Source organism: Portunus trituberculatus, chromosome 49, assembly GCF_017591435.1.
Source record: "Portunus trituberculatus isolate SZX2019 chromosome 49, ASM1759143v1, whole genome shotgun sequence".
Lineage (NCBI taxonomy): Eukaryota > Metazoa > Arthropoda > Malacostraca > Decapoda > Portunidae > Portunus > Portunus trituberculatus.
The window spans coordinates 20,109,984-20,137,483 of record NC_059303.1 but is presented as its reverse complement, the minus strand read 5'-3'; the positions used below and the strand labels follow the sequence as shown (position 1 = coordinate 20,137,483).

The 27,500-nt window shown below is 39.7% G+C and overlaps 1 protein-coding gene across 1 annotated transcript in view; it reads right to left on the bottom strand.

Moving 5' to 3' along the window:
• Positions 1-27,500, bottom strand: part of LOC123499296 — a 64,160-nt gene that overhangs the window by 3,417 nt on the left and 33,243 nt on the right. The window contains exons 7-12 of the mRNA XM_045247097.1: positions 27,019-27,500; positions 26,436-26,644; positions 22,991-23,520; positions 22,306-22,659; positions 20,461-20,728; positions 19,545-19,796 (exon numbers count right to left, since the gene is read on the bottom strand). The exon at positions 27,019-27,500 is cut by the window's right edge and continues 977 nt beyond it. Coding sequence (XP_045103032.1) covers positions 19,545-19,796; positions 20,461-20,728; positions 22,306-22,659; positions 22,991-23,520; positions 26,436-26,644; positions 27,019-27,500 — 2,095 coding nt within the window. The remainder of the gene's footprint in view (positions 1-19,544; positions 19,797-20,460; positions 20,729-22,305; positions 22,660-22,990; positions 23,521-26,435; positions 26,645-27,018) is intronic.

Here is a 27,500-nt window from a genome sequence, read left to right as displayed (position 1 = left end):
TGGCATGGCAGTGATCGGCCATAGCTTTGATACTGTCTCAGCATGCTGCATTTGATGGGAAAACAGAGATGTTCTGATAGCTTAGGAGATTTGGATAAAGTGGAAACATCTTGGTAGTGGTTTCTAAAGCTGATGAATGTAAAGAGGTATACAAGTAATGTCATGAATACAAGCTGAAACAAGGATAATTTGTTACCGGTGCTTAACATTTTCTTCAATAATAGTGCAAGCTGGTAATCTACATAAAACCATTGCAAAGTATCACCTGTCCCAATAATGTTAACAATGACGTTATATGGAAAAGAACGAATACACAATCAGTGAAACTGGTTAGTTTTCTCGAAAGCTTTATTCCCCATCAAAACTAAAGGAAGTAAAGATCCGGATCTGGGAAATGTTCTAATCGCCTGTTTATTGATTTCCTAAATGATACAGAATCCTTGCCGAAGATAAAGCCACGTATCTCCAACAGGAGTCTATGAGAAACAATTAAGATAAGGCGATGGAATGTTTGATAATGAGCGGGGCTGGTTATTAACGGTTATATCTCTGCATTCTCTAATACGTATACTTCGTCGTGTTATCTCTTCTATTTTCATTCCTCTTAGAGAAGTTATTAGGGGAGTGAAGGATGTTTTCATAACTTCAGAAATAATTCGATAGAAAATGTCTGCTTCATTAATTGTGGAAACACTCATGAAAGATGACCAATAATTTTCGTGATCTTTGAGGCAACGAAATGTTAAAAAGAAAAGGAAAAAAAAAAAAAAAAAAAGCCAGGATTATAATGACGAGGGAACAGTGACTCTTGACAAACAGTTACCGAATGTAGTTTAATTCAATACTCTTTATGTTATGTTCTACCGAGACGTTATCATGTGTGTGTGTGTGTGTGTGTGTGTGTGTGTGTGTGTGTGGGAAGAAGACTAGATAGCGGTGATCGTGAGAATGATAACGTTGCTGATATTATTATTAGTGGTTGTTATGTTGGTATTAGTAGCATTAGTGCTACTGATAATGAGGAGGATAACGCGCAAGATGTATTAGACTAAGAGGTGAACGCACTTCAGTCTTGAAATCATTGACGTAGCGCGGGAGGCTTTTAAAACCCAGAATCGTGACGTCAGCATGTCAACCAACTAGGACAGATTTTAATTGTGGAATATAGGTGTTCCGCATATTTATTTTATTTGAGTTGTTATATTTTAGCATCTTGGTTACTAAGTTTAGTAGATATAATGCCACTAACTGTATTTTACGTTTCTTAGTGATTTGTAAGAAAATATGGGGATATGCCACCACCTCTACCATATGTTTTAATTTAAACTACCACCACATACTCGTACTTACAATATTTGCACCTCCAACTTAGTATTAGCTTCACCAGCATCTACTGTGATCGTTTCACATGCATAGCACATACCACTTACTTTACTAGAACCACTACCATACCACATTCTTCACTAGAACCAAGATGTATTAGACTAGAACCACCACCACTTACTTTACTAGAACCTAGTATTACCACCACCACCACTTATTTACTACAAACACCACCACCACTTACAAAATACACAGTTTCTTACCTTTAAATGCTGGTGGATGGCCGATTCCCTGGCATCTGTGTCCTCGTGATGGCAGATTCTGATCAGGAATTGCATCCTGTTTTAAATTTCTCACAGTTCGTGGAACTGGCAAATTTAAAAGCTCGTACTTCAGATTTCGTTCAATCTGGGCTGAACTAAAATGTCGTTCACAAACCACAGCATACTTAATATTAATATGGTCTGAACGGAAACACTTATGGATCCACTGTCTAGCAAGGTTATCATTAGATGGGAATTTATGGTATCTTAGGTTGCTGTCCTTACCAGGTGTACATCCAAATACAGCGCACACTCTTGCTTTACCCATTTAACTATTAATATCGTAATACAAAGCCCATGAAAAGTACACAATTGCTGATAAAATCTGCCACACGTGAACACACCACCACAACACTAGACGTAAACAATACACATGGTGACGTCAGCGGTTCCAATAATGCCGAAGTGCGTTCACCTCGCATTAGTCTAATACATCTTGACAACACGTACTGCTGTTGATGTTATTATTGTTAGTAGTGGTTATGGTGGTGGTAAGAAATTAGGAATGGTAAAGTTAGATGTGGTGATGAAGATGATATTAATAATGATAAGAATAAGATTAGATGCTGTTTTGTGTAAGTCAACTGACCTTTCGCAGTCTACTTATTTTCTTATGGTGAGATGGTGGTAGTGGTAATGATAGTGGTGTTTGTGGAGGGAGAGGAGCAGGTTACTTATTATTTTTATTCTAAATTAATTCATTTTTTTATTGCCTGAATTTGTAGGAAGAGAATCGGTTAAGGGCAAATACTAGGAAAATGTTGGAGGTGATCATGGTGGTGGTGGTGGTGGTGGCGCGAGAAGTATTGACTAGTACAGCTGCTTTATCAGTTGCCAAGGTCAGTGAAGGTTACGGGAGGAGGGAGAGGCGCAGGGAAGAGAGAGAGAGAGAGAGAGAGAGAGAGAGAGAGAGAGTGTTTGGTATTCGCCCAGGACTAAATACTTTTGATGCTATAAATGTGTTTTACCACTGATCTCCACAATGCTTTAAATAACCATAAGTCTATTATTTCCATTTTCATTAATTTCAGCAAAACATTTGACACAGTTGACCCAAACATTCTAGTAGATTAAATTACATCACTACGGTATTCGTGGCTGTGTGCAAAATTGGTTCAAATCATATTTAACTGGCCGATCTCAATTTATATCCTACAGTAACTCTAAATCTGCCATCAAACCTATACATCTTGGTGTGCCACAAGGTAGCATTTTAGGCCCTATTCTTTTTCTATCATATATCAATGATATCAGCAATGCCTCAACTGTTTTAAATACAATACAGTTTGCCGATGACTCCACCTTGTACATGGTTGGTGATAATCCCACTGACCTAATCTACAGAGCCAACCTAGAATTAGCTGCTTTTTCTGAATGGTGTCTTGCAAATCGCCTAGCAGTCAACGCGGCTAAAACTTTCTATATGTTATTCACTAACACCACCACCAAATACCAACCCTTACCCAGACTTACCATACTAGATAAAGATATCACTCAGGTTTCTAAGATGAAATTTCTTGGAGTCACATTTGAAGATAATCCTACTTTTAAATATCACATATCAAACCTTTGCCTTAAGTTATCACGGTCAATTGCTCTATTATTGAAAGTTAAAAACTTTGTACCAGTAGAAATTATGAAAATTTTGTATTATGCCCACCTAACCTACTGTAATTCAATTTGGTCCACTACCTACCCATGTCATCTACATAATCTAAATACTCTCCATAAGAAAATAATTAGAATCATGACAAATAATGACTTCCTCCAACACACACCTCCACTCTTCAAATCCATGAAAATCCTTAAACTCTCTGATATATCAGACTTCTCTATTGCATCTTATATGTTCAAACAGATAAATTCCAGCAGTAACAGTACTCTGACTCAAACCCATAACTACTCCACACGCTACAGACATTCTCTACAGATTCCTCATCACAGTTTAACTCTCTACCAACACTCTCTAATATCCTTTATTTTTTCTTATCATAATTTTCTGAACAAACTGTCTTTCAGTCTTTTTAGGTAATACATATGTATTTTTTTTTAATTTACAGTAGTATTGTAATCAAAATAATCTATATCCTTTATTTTCTTGTTGTAATCAAAATAATTTATATCCTCTAGCATTTTTGTCTGTTTAATTATTCACAAAACATATATTTATTTACAATTCAGATTCCATTTTTCATGTAAAATTATTATCTATTTATTTATCGTTTCTTTCCTTTCCTTCCTGTTCTCTTAATGTCAGTTATCCCCAAGTCCTTTATTTTTCCAATACTATTTTTTTGCATTATCTTCAATTAGGTTTTTAGTTTTAGCTTAGTTGAGTAAGTTGGTAGATATTAAGTGTGCCCAAAAACCTTGTGCTTAAAAAAGGGGCTATTTGTCTTCCAAATTTATTGTACCATAAACTTATAAGTGTATTACAGACAAATATAATAGTGTTTAAAGTGTTTAAAGTGTTTAGTGTGTGTGTGTGTGTGTGTGTGTGTGTGTGTGTGTGTGTGTGTGTGTGTGTGTGTGTGTGTGTGTGTGTGAGAGAGAGAGAGAGAGAGAGAGAGAGAGAGAGAGAGAGAGAGTACAGTTCATTACAAATTGACAGCAGTCTGTATTTTGAAACCTATAGGACTCTCAAATGGACAGTTTCCAACAGCCACATAGATGATTAGTCGAGTTATCATGAACATTCTTTTTTTACACTAATAATGTAAAATATCAAATAAACTCTCATCATAATCACTAAAACATACTACAATAACTTCCACTGGAGCCCATTAAGATCATCACCAGAAGCATAAAAACACTTGAAAATCTTTAAAACTTTAGCAAGATGTGAGATGTGAAGTTTCCAGTTACTAAGACTATGAGTAAAGGACAGACCGATGATATTCAGTGTGAAAAAGGGGGGACAGTTGTGTGTCATTGAAGAAGATAGGATAGTTGTCTGGAAGATTGTGTCGAGTTTATAGAAGGAGAAATTGAGTTTTCGAGGCATCGAACACTACTAAATTTTCTCTGTCTCAATCAGAAATCTTAGAAAGATCAGAAGTCAGGAGAAGAACAGTGGCCGTCCTCCACGGCTGCAATAAAACGCTCAGAAAGGAAACTTGAGATAAAGTTGAAGAGGGAAGGATAGAAACCGTAGGAGGGCAGTTTTGAAATCAAAGCTTTGTGCCAGACTTTATCTAAAGCTTTTCATATGTCTACCGCAAAAGCAAAAGTTTCACCGAAATCTCTAAAAGAGGATAACCAAGTCTCAGTAAGGAATGTCAGATCACCCGCAGAGCGACCTTAACAGAAGCCATACTGGCAATCAGATAGAAGATTGTGAAGTGACAGATGTTTGAGAATCTTTCTATTGAGGATATATTAAAAAACTTTAGACAAGCAAGAGATTAAAGCTATAGGATGGTAGTTTGAGGGATTAGAACGGTCACCCTTTTTAAGAACAGGCTGAATGTAGGCAAACTTCCTACAAGAACGAAAGGTACAAGTCGATAGACAAAGTTGAAAGTTTGGTCAGGCAAGGTGCAAGCACGGAAGCACAGTTTTTGAGAACAATAGGAGGGACCCCATCAGGTCCATAAGCCTTCCGAGGGTTTAGGCCAGCGAGGGCATGGAAAACATCATTACGAAGAATTTTGATTGAAGGCATGAAATAGTCAGAGGGAGGAGGAGAGGGAGGACAAGCCCAGAATCATCCAAGGTGGAGTTGTTAGCAAAGGTTTGAGAGAAGAGTTCAGCTTTAGAGACAGATGAGATGGCAGTGGTGCCATCAGGATGAAATAAAGGAGGAAAGATGAAGAAAGAAGTTATTGAGATGTTTTGGCCAGATGCCAGAAGTCACGAGGGAGTTTGAGTTTGAAAGATTTTGACATTTTCTATTTATGAAGGAGTGTTTGGCAAGTTGAAGAACAGACTTGGCATGATTCCAGGCAGAAATATAAAGTGCATGAGATTCAGGAGATGGAAGGCTCAAGTACCTTTTGTGGGCAACCTCTCTATCATGTATAGCACGAGAACAGGCTGAGTTAAACCAAGGTTTAGAAGGTTTAGGTTGAGAAAAGAATGAGGAATGTACGCCTCCATGCCAGACACTATCACCTCTGTTATGCGTTCAGCACAAAGAGATGGGTCTCTGACACGGAAACAGTAATCATTCCATGGAAAATCAACATAATACCTCATCAGGTCCTCCCAATTGGCAGAGGCAAAAACGCCAGAGGCACCTCTGCTTTGGGGGATCCTGAGGAGGAATTTTAGAAATAGGACAAAATACAGAAATGAGATTGTGATCGGAGGAGCCCAACGGAGAAGATAGGGTAACAGCATAAGCAGAAGGATTAGAGGTAAGGAAGAGATCAAGAATGTTGGGCGTATCTCCAAGACGGTCAGGAATACGAGTAGGGTGTTGCACCAGTTGCTCTAGGTCATGGAGGATAGCAAAGTTGAAGGCTAGTTCACCAGGATGGTCAGTGAAGGAGAGGAAAGCTAAAGCTGGTGGTGAACATTGAAATCTCCAAGGATGGAGATCTCCACGACAGGATAGAGGGACAGAATGTTCTCCACTTTGGAAGTTAGATAGTCAAAGAATTTACTATAGTCAGAGGAGTTAGGGGAGAGATAGACAGCACAGATAAATTTAGTTAGAGAGTGACTATTGGGTCTAAGCCAGATGGTGGAAAACTTGGAAGATTCCAGAGCAAGGACACAAGAGCAAGTTAAGTCGTTGCGCACATAGACGCAACATCCAACTTTAGAACGAAAATGAGGATAGAGAAAGTAGGAGGGAACAGAAAAGGGGCAACTCTCAGTTGCCTCAGACAGTTGTGTCTCTGCGAAAGAAGATGAGGTTTAATAGAGGAGAGGTGGTGTTCTTCGGATTGAAAATTAGATCTAAGACCGCGAATGTTGCAGAAATTAATAAAGAAAAAGTCGAGGAAGGTGTCAAGGTATTTTGGATTATTTCAAGAGCGTGATTTTGAATTTTTGTAAAATTTTAGATGATTATCTTTTTATTCTTTTGGGATTGGCACCTTTATTTGGCATTTTTCTAAATAACTTTTAGTTGTTGTCCTATGCCAATGCCACTGTTACATAAAGATAAAATAAAGTTCAGAAGACTTGAGATTGAGAGAAATCGTTAAGAAAATGCTAAAGAACGAGTGTGGTGTGTTAGCAAAATTCTGACCTTAATTGACTATAAAATCTTAAAAGAAACTAACAACATTCGCTGTTTTGTATTGGCACCATGCCCCCGCGGCCGCCCCCAAAAAAAAAAAAAAACGAAAAATCCGTTGGACTAGGAAAACAACATGCCTTGGACAAATCAAACTAGTTATATGGCTTTTTTTGTAAAGAACTTCAAATGAAGAATGGGAAATCCCCTTCACACCAACTGCTGCCTTCATGAACAATCTAAAACCATATTTACAAATATTTGGCTCTTCATCTCATCATTCATCAGTGTGAGGCAGCGTAAGTTTTACCGTATGACATCCAAACATCATAGAGTCAACCGTAATTCGTCACATCAGCTTCTCTCCTATCGTTATCAACACCGTTACAATTTTTCACTATTGCTTATGCTTATGGCGTTATAGTGAAGCTATTGTTTCAAGGTCAACATTCCTTGGTTTATGACTGGTGACTATTGCCTGCTGAAAGGAAAGGGATGCGTTGATTGACATTTTTATTTCTTTTTTTACCCCGTTGAAAGTGGAGCATAGCTTATTAGTGAACAAGCCTTAGTGGACAGCGTGTTCAGCAGTAATGCTGCAGCGCATTCACAGACCAAGGAGATTGAGGTGAACACCGTGGCAAAGCCCAGTTTAGTGTATACTATTACATCTTCACTGAGGAACTGATGGAATATTTAGTGGCTTGGTGTGGGTGCTCCCCGTGGCCAGCCACTGGTCTGTTGTCCATGGCAGTCTTCGGGAAGGACGCACCAGGTCTTGTCGAAATTAATTGATTAATAACCCTCCCCACCATATCGAAGTCACATGGGGGCGTAACGTGTTTTTCAGAATGGTAGCGCACCCCAGACTAAGGCCAAGCGTATTGGAATTATCTTGGCTTTGCCTCAGACAACACTGCCTGCACCTGTGCAGTGACATGCTGTGGCTGCAGACGCTGGCACGATATTATTGCTTATATCATAGAGTACCTATTGTGTCAAATTAAAATCTACTTACCTACAACCTTAATTGCTAAACAAGAGGTAAACGCTACGTCATGACTGGCCCATGGAACTGTATACTCACAACGACGATGCTAATTTCAGGCAAAGGTTTATTTATCATCAGATTGTGTTTCCATTGTGAGTCAGTCAGCAAGTGAAATATGATCTCTGTTGCATCATCAAAAATAATAAAATAAATAAATAAATAAAGCACAAGTTACAAAAATGTTTGAATATTGCAGTGGAATGATACATGACCAATAATTTCCTTGCCCATTTTCAATGCCTAGGTGAGAATGTCACCGATGGGGTTGAAGGGAAGAGTTTTCCGCAGAATGGCCCGGATAGATGATTGATGCACTTCTGTATAAAAGATCTGCTAACGGGAGACTTAATATATCCATGTTGACCATTTCCATCGAATCATCTGTTAGATTGGACCATTCTGTTATGGAGAATTGGGATAAAGCAGTCTGTGGGAACTCGTGGTCCCAGTCTTGTGGGAGAGCAACTTAGCCAGCCAGTCGGTGGTAAGCGGGACACTTCTTATCGTTCTCTCCTGATTCACCCTCTAAAGAAGGATCAAAACTGGAGGCATGGGACCCTCTAAAGAAGGATCAACACCAGAGGCACGCCACGAGCACTAAGTTCTATCGGTTGTCTAAAATAAACCTTCACTTGTTTCTTCCTACTACATACAAGTCATGGAACACTGATGAAGGAAGGCCGCCCTTATGGGGTGGGAATGCCTGTGTCCGACCTAACTCTCTCTCATCAAACAGTAAAGACATATTATATTATATATACAGGAAATGTTTTCTGAGACCGACCCACCATCTCGGACATTCCCTCCTCCGGGGCTAGCGTGTTTGCGAGGTCGTCCAACTAACTTTTCAAAGGAGACCGACCACAAAGTTTATCGTTATACCCTAATTATCCTGTGATGTGTACCCATCATGTAGCTAGCTATATTACCCATATCCTACTTACTGGCAATGTAGCAAGCAAATGGAGAAAAAAGACTGGAACACCGAATAGTGTGTAAATAGTTTTCAGCAACAGAGTCAGTATAGTAGGACCGACCAGTCAGTCAGTAAATCAACCCAACAAAAAAGATGAATGAAGAGGAGGAGGAGGTAGAAAAAATGTGTGTGTGTGTGTGTGTGTGTGTGTGTGTATTTTCTTCACTATATTATATTATATTATATATATATATATATATATATATATATATATATATATATATATATATATATATATATATATATATATATATATATATATATATATATATATATATATATATATATATATATATATATATATATATATATTATTATATCCATCCATCCATCATCCCCCCCCCCACGATCTAAAATCCACTCACTTGTACTCGGTTAGTTCCCTAACAGCAACAGCGTCACATAATAGTGGGGATAGACGGGATAGAGCGGGGCGGGGTGGGGTTGGGCGGGGCTGGGACGGGTGGGGTGGGGTTGGGCGAAGGGACTGGCAGTCTTCGTTGATCCTTTCTTTACGTCGGATCCATCTGCTCGTGGACGATAACTTTTCCACTTGGATAGTTTAAGAATTAATTAATACATCGTTTAAAAATGTTTACAGATCTGCTAAGCATTTAAAATTTTCCGATATAGGGTAAAACATAATGAAGAAAACAAATGCTATAGCTATGGGTACAATTACGTTTTCTTTTATTTCTCGCGCAAACTCGAGCTTTGCATGGACTATTTTAAACATTACGTATCCACTAGCTCAGTTTGATATACTGTTCTTATGCAGAAAGTACACTGACTAAACTCAGGTACATTTTGGTTATCACTACATTATAAGAAACAAATCTTTTTATTCTTCATCTGTGATTGAAACTAGGAAACTGCATTTACCAATCAGGTGTATCCACTTCTTTTAAGACACTACGTAGTAGAAGTTACTGGGGTTTTTCAATGGCGTTCTCATAAATCTAGTGATAACTTAAACGAAGATTTTCGATCATCATCATCATCAGAGAGAGAGAGAGAGAGAGAGAGAGAGAGAGAGAGAGAGAGAGAGAGAGAGAGAATAAATTTCCTGTGGCCTTTAAAAGCAACTTCAACTAAAGCTCTTAACATTTAAAAAACACAGACCACTTATGATGAGATGCCTCGTTTGTACAGAACTCGAACAATATAAGTAACACAGGGACTGCCTCGTATAGGCCTGGTGGCCTCTTGCAGCTTCCTTCTTTTCTTATGTTCTTATATTCTTAAGTGACAAATTTTGAGTTTCAGCAATCAGCTATGACGAAAATATCCTTTGTCTAAAGGGCAACAAGGACAGCTGGTGGCAATGACCTTGCTGTATCAGGGACGAGGACGACACCGAGGCCATTGTGGTGGCCTAGCTGTGGTGGGAGCGGGCTGTGAGAGGCTGCAAGGTTATTGATGGGAGAAGGAACGGAGACAAACCGCGCTAGCAACAGTGTGCGTGTGTGTGTAGGAGGAGCCTCTTGACTCCGCCCCCATCTCTCTCTCTCTCTCTCTCTCTCTCTCTCTCTGAAACAAAGCTTGTAGAAAAAAAATCTATAGTTTCCTAAAGGACAATTTTCAAAGCCATTAGGACAAATAATAAGGTTTTCATGGGTGACGCTTCTCTTATTGAGTATGTATATTACGTTGTTAAGCTATTGTTACGATTAAAATTCTCTTGAAATCTTTAATAACTTATAACTAATCTTACCAAACTATCACGGGAATAATAATAAAAAGAAAAAAAAACACTTGGACACTTAATTCGGACACGAAAGTAATAGTAGTAGTAGTAGTAGTAAAAGAGGAAGATAATAACTAATGATCCATTACTGTGAGCTCCATCATTCAGGTGTTGTTATCGTCAAATGTTAAAAGAAACCAAGCGAGCGTTGTGTGTAAATTTGGCATGTTTTTCACCTAACGATAACAGCAATCGTGCCCATGTGAACGGCGCCTCATAAGAGAGAGAGAGAGAGAGAGAGAGACCGCCCCGCCCAATCTTGCTCACTTGCATATTAAAGATTTATGCATTTATCTGTGCTTTTGTGTATTTTTTGTATTTCTTTATGTGTGTGTGTGATATGACATGATACTATTAGATAAGAAAATCAAGAATGATTAACATCCAGATTGACATCCAGATTGACAGGCAGGCAAACAAACACAAAACTAGAAAGACGGGTAGAACAGACAGATAATGACTAGAAATAGAGAAACAGACACAGACATGATATCAATTAAGCCTAAAAGGAGACAGACTAACAGACAAACGGACAAACCAAATACATGATGATACAAAGCATGATGAGTGGATGAAAGAATGGGAAAAAAATTGAATTAGGAAACAGTTGAAAAATAAAAGTAGAATAATAGAAATTCCAAAGGCAACATAATATGAATAAAGAATGAAAGAAACAAACAAATAAACAATGATGATAACAACGATAATAATGTATACTGATAATAATGAAAGAATTAATAACTTGAATTACGAATACACAAGATTCTATGTTTACAAAAACGAACTTGGTAACCGAAACGAGTATAGCTACATACAAGCTCACAAAAAGGTCAACACACACACACACACACACACACACACACACACACACAATATTTCTTCTCATGGAAATCAACACAATTTATGATGTTCTGCTATTTTGCCGACCGTACAGGGAACACCGTGGCACTGCTGTGTGTGTGTGTGTGTGTGTGTGTGTGTGTGTGTGTGTGTGTGTGTGTGTGTGTGTGTGTGTGTGTGACTGCGTGTGACGAAAAGAAAAGAAAGAATAAAAAGGAGCAGTCAGTCCATTTATTGATTTTGTTTCGTCATGATTGGTTTTATTTTTCATTTCTGTTTTATTTTTGCGTTGTCTTTGTCATATTTCTGTAATTTCGTGTTTCTTGATTTGCTGTAGGTTTTTTGTAAATTCGTGAGAGAGAGAGAGAGAGAGAGAGAGAGAGAGATTGGTGAGGGGGATGAGTCAGGCAATGTGATATTTTTAGTAATGCACGTGTTCTGCCAGAGCTGACGACGATAGTAGTTCGTTCTCTGTCAAATAAAGTAAGTGGTGAGGTATCGACTGTTGTGTGTGTGTGTGTGTGTGTGTGTGTGTGTGTGTGTGTGTGTGTGTGTGTTTATTCTTTCTGATGGACGACACATTCAGAGAGAGAGAGAGAGAGAGAGAGAGAGAGAGTGTGTGTGTGTGTGTTTATTCTTTCTGATGGACGACACATTCAGAGAGAGAGAGAGAGAGAGAGAGAGAGAGAGAGTGTGTGTGTGTGTGTGTGTGTGTGTGTGTGTGTTCACCATTTACTCGACGTTCTGCCAATGTTTGCTGGTAATATCTTTGAAGTCCATTTATTCGACTCCATACTTCTGAGAATCTAAAGCATATTTAAGAGGCATTCCCACAGTGACAAGTTTTGATAGCAGTGCAACATGCTGTCTGTGTAACTCTACTTGCAGTGTCCGAAGTCATGAAACACTGCAGTATATACACAAAAGACACGAAGTAGGAAGATCTATTTCCAGTCACGCTACCCCGGATTAGATATTTGAGAAAGAAGGCATAGGATTAATAATTAAGAGTGTGTATCATAAAGAGTATCGTGTTGCGTATATAAACGTGAGCCCTTAAGCGTTTCCAGTCAGGAATGTAAGTTAGGGACTGCTGCTAGAAGGTAGCTAGCCGAGTTCCTGGCAGCACATACTCTCATACCGGAAACCATATAAAGAAGGGGGAGTGTGTATGTATACATATGTATTACGCAAATATTGATGAACTTTAGACGCTTTCAGTTTATATTTCTATCTTCATACTCATAAGTCCTGTCTCTCTACAAGTTACCTTTTCTTAACGTACAACATATACCTTTCTACTCCTATCTCTAATTCCAAAATACAGCCTTTTCCTTGTTGACTTTATTACGTCAACGCCCTTCCTCTCAGGTATCTCCACTCTCCATCTCATTTCTCTCCTTTACTACCTCCTTACTCTTACTACTGAGGGGCTCTAATAACGTCACTGTCCACTATCCACACTTCTGCTTTACTCAGTATCTCCACTTCCTACGAGTATGTGCTGATCTTGAGTGCTCACTATGCATGACTCTGCATCTTCTCCGCCTCTATGATACGTCTCTAGCAAAGGTGGCAGACTGTATGCTCTTATCAAACACATTGCACTATGAATACCCACAGAAAATTAATAATCAAAGAAATAAAACATGAATAGCTAAACAGAAAAAGAATAAGCAGAAAATAGATAATATCCCCCTTGAATATATTTTGATAGAATAATGAAATCTGTTCTGTCTTTGTCTCAATCAAAATAGTTTTCAAGGAGTTCCTATTCTAATCGGAGGTAAATTGACTATCTTCTTTTCTAAATATTTCATTCGAATATTTCATATTTTATATGTAACTCGGAGAATTCCCTTGAACTCTGGTGTTCTGTGTTCGCCTTTTCTTTTTTTCGTCCTCCCAAATTGCAACTTTGCATATTATCGTTCCTTGTATTAAGTAAGGTTTCCATGTAGGGCGAGGCCTCACTGATACAGCCTTACTACACAGGGCAGAATCAAACGCTTTCCCCTCGTAAGCTGTCTTTGTGGTGTTAATCGTCTCACTCACTCTGCAATGTTGCATCTCTTATAATCTTCTATGGTTGTTAATTCTTTCCCTGATTACTTCTCTAGTGAATTTGTTGATTGCAGCGTAAGACTTAAATTCTTATTTTGTCTAATCATTAATCAAATAATGCAAAAGATACTTTTGTACCTCCACTCTTTCATCCTCCTCACCGAGAAACTCTAGAACTGTTTGTTTCTATTTTTCCTTTCCTATGACTTGAAACAGTTCGAAAGAGGAGTGCTAGAACAGCTCTGGAACAGTTCTCTGTTTACGTTTCTTCTTTCTCACTATATTTCTCTTTTCACAATAAGTCCCTACATTTCAACAAACTTTGGGCGGGAATGGTTTGGTGTCTCACTGTCTCATTCGTGAGACCTTACGAAGCATCGAGGGCCGCGACGTGCTCCCCTACTGTTTGCGGCGATCCAGCATAAGCGAACTCACCTTCTTCTGATTAACTGACCATGATTTTAGAACAGGGAGCAAATTGATGAGTCTATCCACATGACCTGACTTTTGGTTTATATGCATATGGTTCGTTGTGGACTATGAAAAAAAGGAGGGGGTGGAGATAGTGGTTATGGAGTTTGTCTTATAACAGAGATCGCGGCTTCGAATCTCCCACAAATGAGTCACTTTAAAGTTGCCCTTGTTCACCTGGTCACCTGGTGAAGATTAAGAAGATCTGAATCAATTTGTGATATTGCAATCTGGCAACGCCAAGACACCTTAAACCAGCATGACTTGACTCCCTTAACCACTTAAGGAGTTCTTTGTTTTACGGTGGCGGCCTCATGCCGCTGATGATGATATTGTTGAAAACCTCGCTGAGGCCTAAACTTACTACTGCTTTGTTCACCACAAACCTTCATTGACTTTACCGACAATGAACGTAATGGAGAGACACACCGCTCGGAAGCTTCCTAGCAATTCAAGAAGCGAACAAGGGTATCAGCGATATGTTGAACCTCTGGCCAGTCATCACCTCGGTCACACCACTGTCATATTCCACTGCAGCAGCCACACATGAAGGCTTTATCTGTGTCGTTCAGTGATATTCATTTTCTGAAGTGGTCACCGTGAAACAAACAACTGAACCAAGTCCTGATGATGATGATGATCTCTACTTGTGTAGCCGGAACTGTATGTTCACTCCTGCCACATGTCTGTAGGGGTGAACAGAGCCACTACTGCCTCATGCCAGTGTCCGTGGGTGTCTCTTGAGATGTTTGGAGCTCTCAAACAGGGGGCTCCTCTTTGACTCTCCTTTCAACGAACCAATAAGCACACACCTCTGTTCGACTTGCTTGATAATATAGTCACGGCAGACCGCACATCTACTACTATATGTAGTAGGTCAGTTTAGTACAGCCTAAGTATCATGGACCTTTTGAATTCAGAAGGGCTAGTATTTCTCCATCATGAAGCAAAATAAAGCTTTACCATGTAAGTAGTATGTACCGCCGCCCTTCGTTAATAATGAACTCTCTCCTGGTGGGTGAAACAAGGAAATGGCGATGCAAAATTTCCCCAGAATCGATGCAGGTCTCTTCACTGGGGGCGGGGGGGCTCAGCAGATACCTAGGGAGGAAGGACGTTTTTATCAAGGAGTGGTCTGTCTGAGATAGTCTGGCTGGTGTTGGATGATAATCTAGTCTTAAGTGGGGTTGGGTGTGCGGCGGGCGGCAAGGGGGATCAGCTTCTCTGACTCACCCACGAAGGAAGGGTTTCGTGGACTGCTGGTGGAGAAATGACCACCACAAGTGGTTACCTCCGAAATGTTGGCAGCCCTGTGCTATTTTGTCACTGCTGCTCACGAAGTATGGGTGATCATTATCTTATGTTAGTTAGGTTGGTTAGTAAGTGGAGCAGGGTGAGTTGAGCTGTTTGTTCCCAAAGTCAGTAAGTACCTCGTTTTGCTTGTCCTAGTCTGTTCTTATTATTTATTGCCCACGTACACCTCTAGGTCTTCAGCGTGTATAAATGATATATAGACAATACTGTTATTGCTGCTCTATACATACAGAACAGTTGATTTCATCATGTATGTTCGATATACAGCGAGCTTATTCAAACTGTATGGTAGGTAAAATGCAAGAAATCACTCTTTCTCTTTCTTATACACACTCACACACACACACACACACACACAAGCGCGCCCATATGCACGCTAGCACACACTCATCTTATTATCGCTATCATTACTTAATTAATATCGGCACTTTTCACAACGCATGAATGAAAAAGAAAGTCAGTCGGTCTGGTCCAGTCAAGTCCATCTGAAACCGCGCACTTGTACTCACTTAGTTCCCTAACAGCAACAGCGCGGCATAAACAATGTAGTTGTGAGGGTGCCGGATGGAGCGAACCGGTCGGCGGTGCAGGGGGTGGCGTGTGGCTCGAAGGACAGAGAATTCGTTGCGTTGCCTGACATCCACTATACTCTCTACGTCTATGTGGTGTGTAGGTACCTAGTTCACATGTGAATTTATTTATTTTCTTTGATAGGAATGAATGTTATAATAATTACTACTGTTTTTTTTCTTTTTCTACGATTTAAGGGTGTTTGAGGTGAATCTACATATCTGATATTAACAATTTTGTTCATGTAAGTCAGCTCTTGTACTGATAAGATAACCACGATTGTTCTTATGTGCGTAAATAATGCAAATAGATATGCAAAATACCTAAATGGAGGTGATTTCAAACAGTAATTCTCAGGAAGGCATTGTAATTAGCCATTCTCACCTTCAGCATGGAAAGAAATATCAGAACTTATACTACTTTGACGTGTCCGTTATCAATAGCACATCCCTCATCCCCATTTTGATGCGACGCAAACAAACTTACTCTTTTTAGCCAAATGAAACGGAATAAAACCAACTATTGTGTAAATCTCAGGAAAGGATTGTATTGTAATTCCTTTTTAGTTTCGGATCGGAAGAGGAGAGCTTTCTGAATGCTCGAAAGCCACTCGTAGAGTTTTTGTTCTTGATGAGTGTTAATGTAATTATTTCAGGAAAAAAAGAAAATAATACGCTGAAAACGGCAAATAGGAATTCCTTAGTTACTGATCAAGTTTAGTTTTCTGTATAAAATTATTTCTATCTTTAAGGGTAAACAACTGTAAACTGATGGGTAGAAACTATGTATCTAATCGTGGATATTTGAGTACATACAAGATGTTGTTAATATCCATACATCCATATATCCAGAGAGAGAGAGAGAGAGAGAGAGAGAGAGAGAGAGAGAGAGAGAGAGAGAAAATGAAAATTCAGACAATTGTTGATATACTACTACTACTGCTGCTACTATTACTACTACTACTACTACTTCTACTACGACTACTACTTTGTAATTGCTGGAAATCTTTACATGATACACTAACTCTAACCTGACTGCCGCATCTGAAAGAGGAATATCGCATTATCCCTCAACCTTTTAAAACATCTAGTAAATTTCTCTGCTGGATGAGAAAACGGACAGACGAAAGTTCAGATCACCAAGCATAACAAGTAAGGTGAAAATATAAACATATAATGACAATATAACTGTACTGATATCAAACAGTTGACGGTCTTCATAATCGACACCGGAGTCTTTAGATAGAATACAAGATAATGATGTCCTGTCTATGTTTACTCCTTTCCATCCAGACAGTCAGCCACTCGTCTCGCTGCCAAGAAACATTCAGATCATCTGTTTATGCGACACTGATGCATCCAAGACCACGGGAAGTGAGAGGACCGTGCCGTGCCGTAGGGCCATGATTGTGGGCCGAAGCTATCTATCTACCTATGTATCTATCTTTTTCTCTCTATCTTCCGGTTCAAAAGAAAAAAAATAAAAAAAAAAATAAGGCCCTCCACTTTCCTCGATTAAACTGCCTAACTTTTAAACAGTGATGTAGTAAACCACAACAGAGATCTGTGGCAAAGCTGATCCTGTAAAAAGTATTGGAAGTTGCTGCATGAAGCTTCGGGATTGTCTGCTGATCATTAATGATGGTAGGAAGTTGTTTCGTTTTTCTAGAGTGAGGTAACGTATGGTAATCTGAAACGCTTTGTTGTTGCGTGTGTGTGCAAATAAATGAAAATAACTCCGTAACTGTTCACATGTAATGTTATGAAAAACAAGGGATGACTGTTGTACGTACATGACGGCAGCCAGCCTCGAAAGTCCACCTTGTGATGACTACTATACATTTCAGCGGTGGTCAAACAGTGTTTTTTGCAGATATCTCCTAAACGAATCGTTGGATGAGTATGATATTTCAACATTACCTTGAACATCCGTTCGTAATTTATGGTTAACATACCACAGTGCGCTATGTGTTATGTGAGGAGTTTACTCGTGAAAAATAACACAAAGCCGACGAGTCATGTTGACGCATTCGAATGAAAGTGTGGCCCCCTCCCCCCACACACACCCAAACCATTCCTAACCACTACTACGTCTCCCCCGTCTCGGAAGTTCTCGCCCTCTTTATCCCTCCTCTCCTCTCCCTAGCTCCTCGCCTCCCTCACTCCTGTGTCCCTCCCTACTTCTCCCACCACTGTATTTATACATTATAATGTTCTGTAAGTGTGTATGTATAGATATGATTATTAACGAGTATGGTACAATTTCATGAAGGCAAGAAGTGGTTCACGTTGATAATTACTGTACAACAGCACGTTTACGTGTAGTATATAGAAGAGCCATGTTTGCAGTCGTTATGGTCAACCATGTGAACATGATGTGCTGGAATTACCTGTGACCTGGACCTTCTACTGTTAGGAAAAGTTGATACTCTTATTGCGTACTGTCTACCTATTGATCATAAAAAGTGGTCCAGTTTATATATAATATTATTTTGTTGTTAGATACGTTGCTTATTATCCAGCTATACGGCCATTAACAGCGGAATTAGCTATTGCTTTCACGGTCGTTTGACCCACTCTGGTTTTCATGTCCACATATACCAGCAATTGTATTAAATAATATTATTAATGTATGATATGTATGTACATACTGACGTATGTAACTATTATACCTATACGTATGTAATTACAATAGGGGGAAAAAAATAAAAGGTGGAAGGCTGATGGTGTGAATAAGGGGTGAAGAAGAAAGCGGGAAGAGGGTCATGCGATACTGGGGTAGAGAAGGAGTGGTCTGGGGGTTCTTCAGGGTGGTGGTGGTGGAGGGGTTAGACGAGTATCCCACACTCGTCCGATTCTGTATAACACCTTTGATATGATGTCTGGATTAGGCGTAATATTACTCAGTAAACTCTTCACATAACACATATAGCACTGTGGTATGTTAACCACAAATTACGAACGGATGTTCAAGGTAGTGTGTTGAAATATACTCATCCAACGATGTCGTGTGATGTTCCTGAGCTGATACATTACTGACGAGTGACGAGTTAGCTCTCCGAGCATTTCCATCCCAAGACCCAAATTATTTCCTATGTAGAAGAACAACTAAAAATATAGAGCTTGAAAAGTTATTAAGCTTGTGATACTATCAAGTTGCGCTCTTCAATAACACACACACACACACACACTGTGACACACACACACACACACTGTGACACACACACACACACACACACACACACATATATATATATATATATATATATATATATATATATATATATATATATATATATATATATATATATATATATATATATATATGTGTGTGTGTGTGTGTGTGTGTGTGTGTGTGTGTGTGTGTGTGTTATTGAAGAGCGCAACTATATATATATATATATATATATATATATATATATATATATATATATATATATATATATATATATATATATATATATATATATATAATATACACCTGTAGTTCCAGTGGGCCTTTTTTTCTAACATTTTGTTGCCCTTAGCAGCGTTCCCTGTTGCATAATATATATATATATATATATATATATATATATATATATATATATATATATATATATATATATATATATATATACATATATCACTTCATTAACTTTCATTAACATCGCCATTCTTCAAAATGACTAAACTAACCTTGAACGGCAACTTGTGGAAGAGGCGGGAGCGAGGCTCGAGGGCGGAGGGATAAGAGGTCGAGGAGGTTACCGTGGCAGAGGAGAAAGGAAGTACGCGATGGAAGCTTGGCGGCGAGGACTCCTCTTTTTTCAGCATGCTGGAGTTGATCACCACCAGCACGAACACCATCACGAAGTCGGCAAGGATGCAGAAGATGAACCAAACGTCGATGAGCTTCATGTAAGCGGTCTTGGGCAGTCCTGAGGCGATCTGGTGGTGAGACACAAGCCAGCATTCTGAAAATGATGTTATCTCGATTATTCCTAACAGGCTTCAGTCAAAGACCTTAAGATTATCAAAGTTGTTTCCATATTTCTCTCGTTAGCTTAACACATATGTTGCACTTCCTGTAGAGTGATGCTCATTAAAACCCGAGTAAATATCTCCGTGGTCTTTGAAGACTGACCTGATGGGAGAACTGTATATGTTTTAACTATTGGTTCGAAGCTTTGACCATGCACTGGATACAGTCATGGTGGCTAGCGCAGACTGCTTCCTGAAACTTTCTGGTCGTAAGCTCGGGATTCAATAAGAGTTATTGATAAAACCACTTGTTCATTCCTTCACTCGGTAGGATAGTGCACTCACACATAAGGGAGGCAGTGGCGTAGTGGATAAGGCGGTGACCGTGGGATCGGGCAGATGTCCACGCGTAGGTTCGAATCCCACCACGTACAGCCTTAAAACACTTTGCCATTTGTCGAGTGGTTTAAAGTTACCTACATGTCACCATGATACCCAGGTTCTAGGTGGTTACACTCAAGATGAGCTTGGGGGTGATATGGACCCTAATATGGGTACCACTATAAATAACACACTTCAAGTGTGCCTACAGGCCTTACCGTAGAAAAAAAAAAAAAACACACACACACACTTGGGAGAACAGCGAGGCCAGCACCAGGAGGGAGGTTAGGGAAACCATGATCCTGTTGGTGAAGTCTGAGAGGTCGAAAAAGAAGGTGAGGTAGGAGATGATGACGAGCAGCATGGTCGGGACGTAGGCGCCGCTGATGTAATAGCCGTAAAGGTTGGTCATCACGATCTCAATGTGCTGGCCGCTCTTGTTCTCGTGTAGGAAGGATCGGTGAATGACGGAGGTAACCTGGTGAGGAAAGGTGATGTTGAATGATATGGAGAGATAGCTAATAGGTAGGTTGTTAGGTAAATAAATAGGTAGATATAGACAGACGGATATATATGAAAATATGACGTGATCGGGAACTGGCAACTAAGTGGGGCTTTTTGTTTAATCGTTTTTGTTGCCTTTGGCCAGATTTCTCTTCTTACATAAGAAAAAGAGGTAGTAGATAGCTAGTTGATATGTAGATGAATAGATTAAATGACTGATTAATAGTTATCAAGATGAGAGAAAGTTATGTTGTTTGGTTCACTGACAACCTGGTTCATTGACTGACTAGGTGAACCTCATTTTCTATTGTCAGCAACGCCATGTGAGTCACTGTAAGATGTCAGATGTCAGATCTTGAAGCATTAAGATTTGAGAACATAGTGTGACTTAACGATGGGGGCCGCCGTGGTGCAGTGGGACCGCGCGCGCTTTGCGAGCCCCAGGGTTCTCAAGCGCACGGGTTCGAATCCTGGCCACGGTCCGAGGTTAGGAAGGGCATCCACTCGGGGTAACGGTTCCCAAATGCCAAAACCGAAGTCCTCCTGACTCCTCTGTCAGGAGGCACCGTCCTAGCCCTAATATAATAGGGGAACCGGACGTAAAATAAAAAAAAAAAAAAAAAAAAAAAAGTGTGACTTAACGATGAGGAAGAAATTATAGAGTTATAATTAGACGAAACCTGATAAAGAAAGGAGATAGAAGTAAAGTATGCGCAGTGTGTGTGTGTGTGTGTGTGTGTGTGTGTGTGTGTGTGTGTTGCGATGGACAGTCCTAAGCAAGCAAACAATGTGTGAAATTAACTAAATTATCTGTCTATCTATCTGCTTGTTTACCTTTTTCCGTCTGTCTCTGTCTATTTATATGCTTATTTGTCATTTTCTTTTTAATTAATTTTGTTAATTTGTTTATCTATTTATCTATTTGTTTATTTTGTGTGTAACACCAAACCTGGAATAATCAGGCTACCCAGTGTATTTCTCTTTTATGAGTTTGATTTCACTCCCTTAGAAGCGGGTTATAATTATAGTCTGACAGGTAGGATCCTTAACGGCTGCTAAGTGAACACAGGCTATATATACAGCAAAGGACTCTCCTCAAAGCCTTCTGACCTGGACTTCCTGATTGTCTTCCTGTCTCTCTCTCTCTCTCTCTCTCTCTCTCTCTCTCTCTCTCTCTCTCTCTCTCTCTCTCTCTCTCTCTCTTTTTATTTACAAGTTCATACGACATGGTATAGTAAATTGCCAAAAGTTCACGGTGAGTTGCCGAGAACAATCTTTGACAGAATATTAGTACATGAGAAATGCATTGCCCAATACAAAATAGTAAAATACTAAAATAATCTAAACAGTAAAAAATTGCACACAATAATACAAGACGCCATTTGTTACATAGACTTTCTGGGATATACACATCCCTTTCACTTTTCACTAATTATCTTTTTCCTTGAAAGATTCACATTTACTTAGTTAAATTTTTTCCTTGCCGAAAGTTACACATTCACTTTTGAAGGCCAACATTTTCATTTCAAAAGATACACTTTCATTTAAAACAATACACTATTACACTTTTAGTCATTTATTAGCCTCACACTTAAATTTCTGAAGAGTAGGAGCCTTGTGTATATCTGTATCACTCACTAAGTTGTTCCAAAGCCTAGTGTATCTTGGCACAAAAGAACGGAGGAAGGTCTCCGTCCTGGCGAATGGAACAGTGAGGTGATTCTCCGTGCAAGCCTCCCTCGTGCTGTGGGGATGAGGCGCAGCCCACGGCTGCCGGAGAGCAGAGAGGTGCGGGGCGCCCTCCTTGTGGATCTTGTAGGTGGCACACAGACCCGCCACATCTCTCTTGTGCTGTAGAGGTTGTAGGAGGGGAGCTTGCTCGTCTGGTAGAGCCTTGGTAGAGATGAGCCGCCGGGCACGGTCTTGGACCTTATCAAGGAGGCTCCTCTGACGACCAAGTCAGAGGAGCATACTCCATGACGGATCGGACTTAGGCGGCGTAGAGATTGGTCACCCCTCGAGCGTCAATGAGATGTGAAACTCGTCTGACGCAACTTAACCTGCCGGCGGCATTGGCAGCAGTCTTTTTGACGTGGTTGGTGAAGGAAAGGCTGCTGTCTATTTCAACGCCAAGAATGGTGACAGCAGACAGCAGAAGCAACGTCAAACCATCCAGACGAATGGGAGGGATGGGGATGGCAGGGGGACTGCGTCGTCTGGTGATAAGCATGACTTGTGTTTTGTCACGAGCCAGATCGACTTGCCACCGTCGTCACCACGAGGTGATGGTCTCCAGTGCTTGGTTGATGAGGGCGACAGTAGCTCGGTGGTCAGTACTGTCGCAAGGGAATGTGAGTGTGCAGTCTTCGGCGTAAGCGTGGGCTTCAGGGATGAGCTGCAGTAGGTCGTTAAAAAACACATTCCATAACAGTGGACCAAGCACGCTTCCTTGTGAGACACTGTCACTAATTGGGTGGTCCTGCGATGATTGTCTGTTTACCACCACACAGAGGGATCTATCCTGCAAGTAGTCTTGTAGAAGGTGAAGTAGGCTTCCACACACGCCCATGCTGCGTAGTTTGGTGGCGAGACCAGAGTGCCACACTCTGTCAAACGCACCTGCTATGTCTAGGGCGATAACAAAGCTGTCCTTTCCTCTGTCTAATGGTTGGTGCAATGCGGTGGACAGGTTCAATAGGATGTCATTAGTTGACCTGTTGGAGCGGAAGCCAAACTGTCTGTTGTTGAGGAGTCTATGTTCGTCAAGGTAGGTGGTGATTCTTTTGGCAATCATAGACTCCAAAGTCTTACCAAGGACAGGCAAGAGGGACACAGGTCTTTAATTTTTCGGTTCCGTCTTTGTCGCCTTTTTATGAATGGCCGCTACTCTAGCCACTTTCCAGAGTGAGGGCCACTTACCAGTGCTCAGGCAGAGCTGGAAGATGGCAGTGACAGGTGCAGCTAACTGAGAGGCACAGTGCTTCAGAAAGTGTGGTGATAAACCATCTGGACCCAAGGCTTTCCTTATGTCAGTAGCTTGTAACTGTCTCTTCACCTCCTCTGTGTTGATGATGACGTCCTCGATTGTCGCGTTGGTGAGCCGCGGCACAACAGGGGAAGGACGTCCAAAGTCAGGGAGAAGTGAGAGGCCAGCACCTCAGCCTTCTCACAGCTCTTCGTGCCGATGGAACCGTCAGCATTGTTTAGTGGAGGTATGTGATCTCTCTCTCTCTCTCTCTCTCTCTCTCTCTCTCTCTCTCTCTCTCTCTCTCTCTCTCTCTCTCTCTCTCTCTCTCTCTCTCTCTCTCTCTCTCTCTCTCTCTCTCTCTCTCTCTCTCTCCAGAATAGCACCTGAACTTAATAACAACCTCCCATACTCCTGTACCGACCCCTTGAAATATCTTAAAGGTAACTATCCACACTCAATGGCACTTCCTATCATCACCACCTTTGAAATGAATGCAGTAATAAAATCACTTAAAAACAAAAATTCAGATGTATATGATATATCAGCCTCAATAATTAAAAGATATTCGGACTTGTTCTCTCTTCCTTTGACTACATTATTTAATCAATCAGTTGCAAATGGTAAGTTTCCTTCCATGCTAAGAACAGCTAACGTCACACCCAATCACAAGTCTGGTCCTAAAGATGTACCTCAAAACTATCGACCTATCTCTCAACTTAATGTCTTCTCCAAAATTTTTGAACGTTTGATGAAATTTTACTTGATACAATATTTTGAATCTAAAACCATTTTCAATCCTTCTCAATTTGGCTTTAGTGTAAACGTAGCTCTTGAATACATTTTCTAATGATGTCTTTTCAGCCATAGATAACAAACTCTCTGTCTTATCCCTTTTTATTAACTTTGGCAAAGCTTTTGATACTGTGAACGACAACATTTTTATCAGTAAACTACACCATTATGGCATCCGTGGTCCAATACTTTCTTGGCTAAAAGATTATTTAAATGATAGACAACAACATACTGTGTTCTGTGGTAAAAAATCAACCCCGACTCGAGTTACTCTTGGTGTTCCACAAGGAAGTAACTTGGGACCCGTTTTATTCTTGATATATATCAACGGAATTCCAAATATGTTTTCAGAATCTAAAACTTTATTATTTGCTGATGACATGACATTATATTTCACTGGACCAAATCCTAATCATCTACCACATTACGCCAATAATGAACTAGGTAAACTATATCAATGGTGCCTGTGCAACAGACTTACAATTAATTCAAACAAAACCCATTATATAATATTTACAACAAACAAAAGCAAAAATTTACCCAACGTATACATAAACAATCAAATAATTACTAAAACTAATAAGATTAATTTCCTTGGTGCTTTTTATGATGACTTTACTTTTCAAACATCATATTAATCATCTATCACTCAAAATTTCAAGAAACATAGCCTTATTATACCAAATTAAAGATCTAATGCCCTTGGATGTCCTGAAATCTGTCTATTATGCTCATATCTATTCTCTATTAACCTATTGTAATTCTATATGGTGCACCACATACCCTACCTTCCTTATCTCACTTAATTTACAATTAAAAAAGATTGTCAGAATTATAACAAATAGCAGTTATCTTGAACACACAAAACCTCTTTTTAAACAAACCAGGCTGCTAAAACTAAGTGATATAACTAACCTTGCGATAGCTTCATTTATTTATTTAAGTAAAACAGATAGACGCAACCTTCTTCCATCTCATAACTTTAGTACCCGTCACCGTGATAATCTAAGACTGCCCCTCCGTCGTCTTTCTAAGTTTGAACACTCAACAGCTTATCTAGGACCTTTAATATGGAACACCATTCCACAACAAATTCAAGATGCTCCATCACTCAACACATTCAAGAATAGATACAAAAAATACATACTATCTACTTACTAATTGAACTTTACCTCTCATGTATTGTTTTTAATCATTGTTGCAATCAATTCTCAACTCTTTTCAATATTGTTACAATCAATTCTATAGTATTTTGTAATCAACGTTTTATTACTTTCATTATCTTATTGTCACTCTCTAACTGTCAGGCCAACTTTATATCTCATGTTTTATTTATAAACATTTTACTATTAATTCTCAACATTTACTATTGTCATTATTAATACTAAATTATTCTGTAATTAATATTAGGATCACTATCATTACCATACTGTTACTATTGTTATCATTACTAGTACCACTACTATTTGTATTACTATTACTAGGTAATACTTTATGTAATACAGTATTATTTCATTGACTCAGGATCCTGTACATTAACTTTTGTTTTATAGTGTCAATTCGCTTCTTTTTTTTTCTTTTTTTTTTTTCATTTATTATATATATATATATATATATATATATATATATATATATATATATATATATATATATATATATATATATTTATTTATTTATTTATTTATTTATATATATATATATATATATATATATTTTTTTTTTTTTTTTTTCTAATAGTTGGCCAAAAGCTTGCTTTAAACGGGCTCCCATATATGACATTGATTATTTTGTGATTATATCCAAATATGTGTATATATGTTTTTGTTGTTTTATGGGATAATAAAATGTTTCAAATATTTCAAATGTTTCTCTCTCTCTCTCTCTCTCTCTCTCTCTCTCTCTCTCTCTCTCTCTCTCTCTCTCTCTCTCTCTCTCTCTCTCTCTCTCTCTCTCTCTCTCACCCGGTACTCCAGCAGGCGGCGCGTCCCTGAGAAGGTGACGTTTTGCAGACTGGTGGAGACATATTGGAAGGTGTAGTCCGCCACGATGAGGATCATCGGGCAGCTCTGAGTGTCGAACGGATAGAGGGTGAGATCAAAGGTGCACATGAGGGTTGTGGTGAACTCCCGGTGAAGCACAAGTGGGTTGCTGCTCCCGGGGTAGAAGACGTCTGGAAGGAGGAGAGAGGTAATAGAGGATGTAACGTTTGTACGGCCTAATAATTCGTATAGAAACTGAGGGTCTTGGTTTTCTTACTTATCATTTCTGCTGTCGAGTCTTTATACACGGTCGGTTATGAGGAATAGTTTCCAGTAGCTGTCTCTCTCTTGCCTGGGACACTGTATTTGTACCTATAAATTCATCCTAAGCAGAACATTGATATTTCTGTCTCCACTCTACAACTCTATTAAGCAATAATAAAAAAAAAAGACAGTAATGAAGATGAACAGCAAGATTTGTTTGTTGTACGCATGCTGCAATTAACTTAGACATATTGAGGTGCGCACGGAGGAGAAGGAGGTCAGATGAAGTTACTACTCGTACCTTCATCAATGAGCGTGTCGTCGTCCGGGAGAGGCCTGGAGGAACGCTGCCCCCACGCCTTGGTGATGTAGAAGGTGGACACGACGTGGCTGTTGTCTGAGCCCACCACCGAGAGGTCCGGGTACCACACAATCTCCATGGGGTCGCTGATCTGGTTGAGGTTGTGGTCAGGGTGAAGGTTCTTGAAGTGGATGCGTGAGTCATACCAGGTTCGTTTGATCGCCACATCCAAAATCAGCTGGGCGCTCAAAAGATCCAGCTTTCGAATCAGCATGATGTCACAGTCGATGGTCACTCCGGCGGGTGTGTCGCTGTCTGTCTTCGGGGGCGGCAGCCGTTTCTCGTACCCGGGCTGGATAATTAGCGTGTCGCAGTTGAGTTCGTCGCTGTGGTCGTCACAGTCCAGCTCCAAGTTGCACCGTCGACTGATGTCTATGCACTCCCCGTCGCCGCAGGTGAAAGTGTTGCCGCGGCAGGAGGTC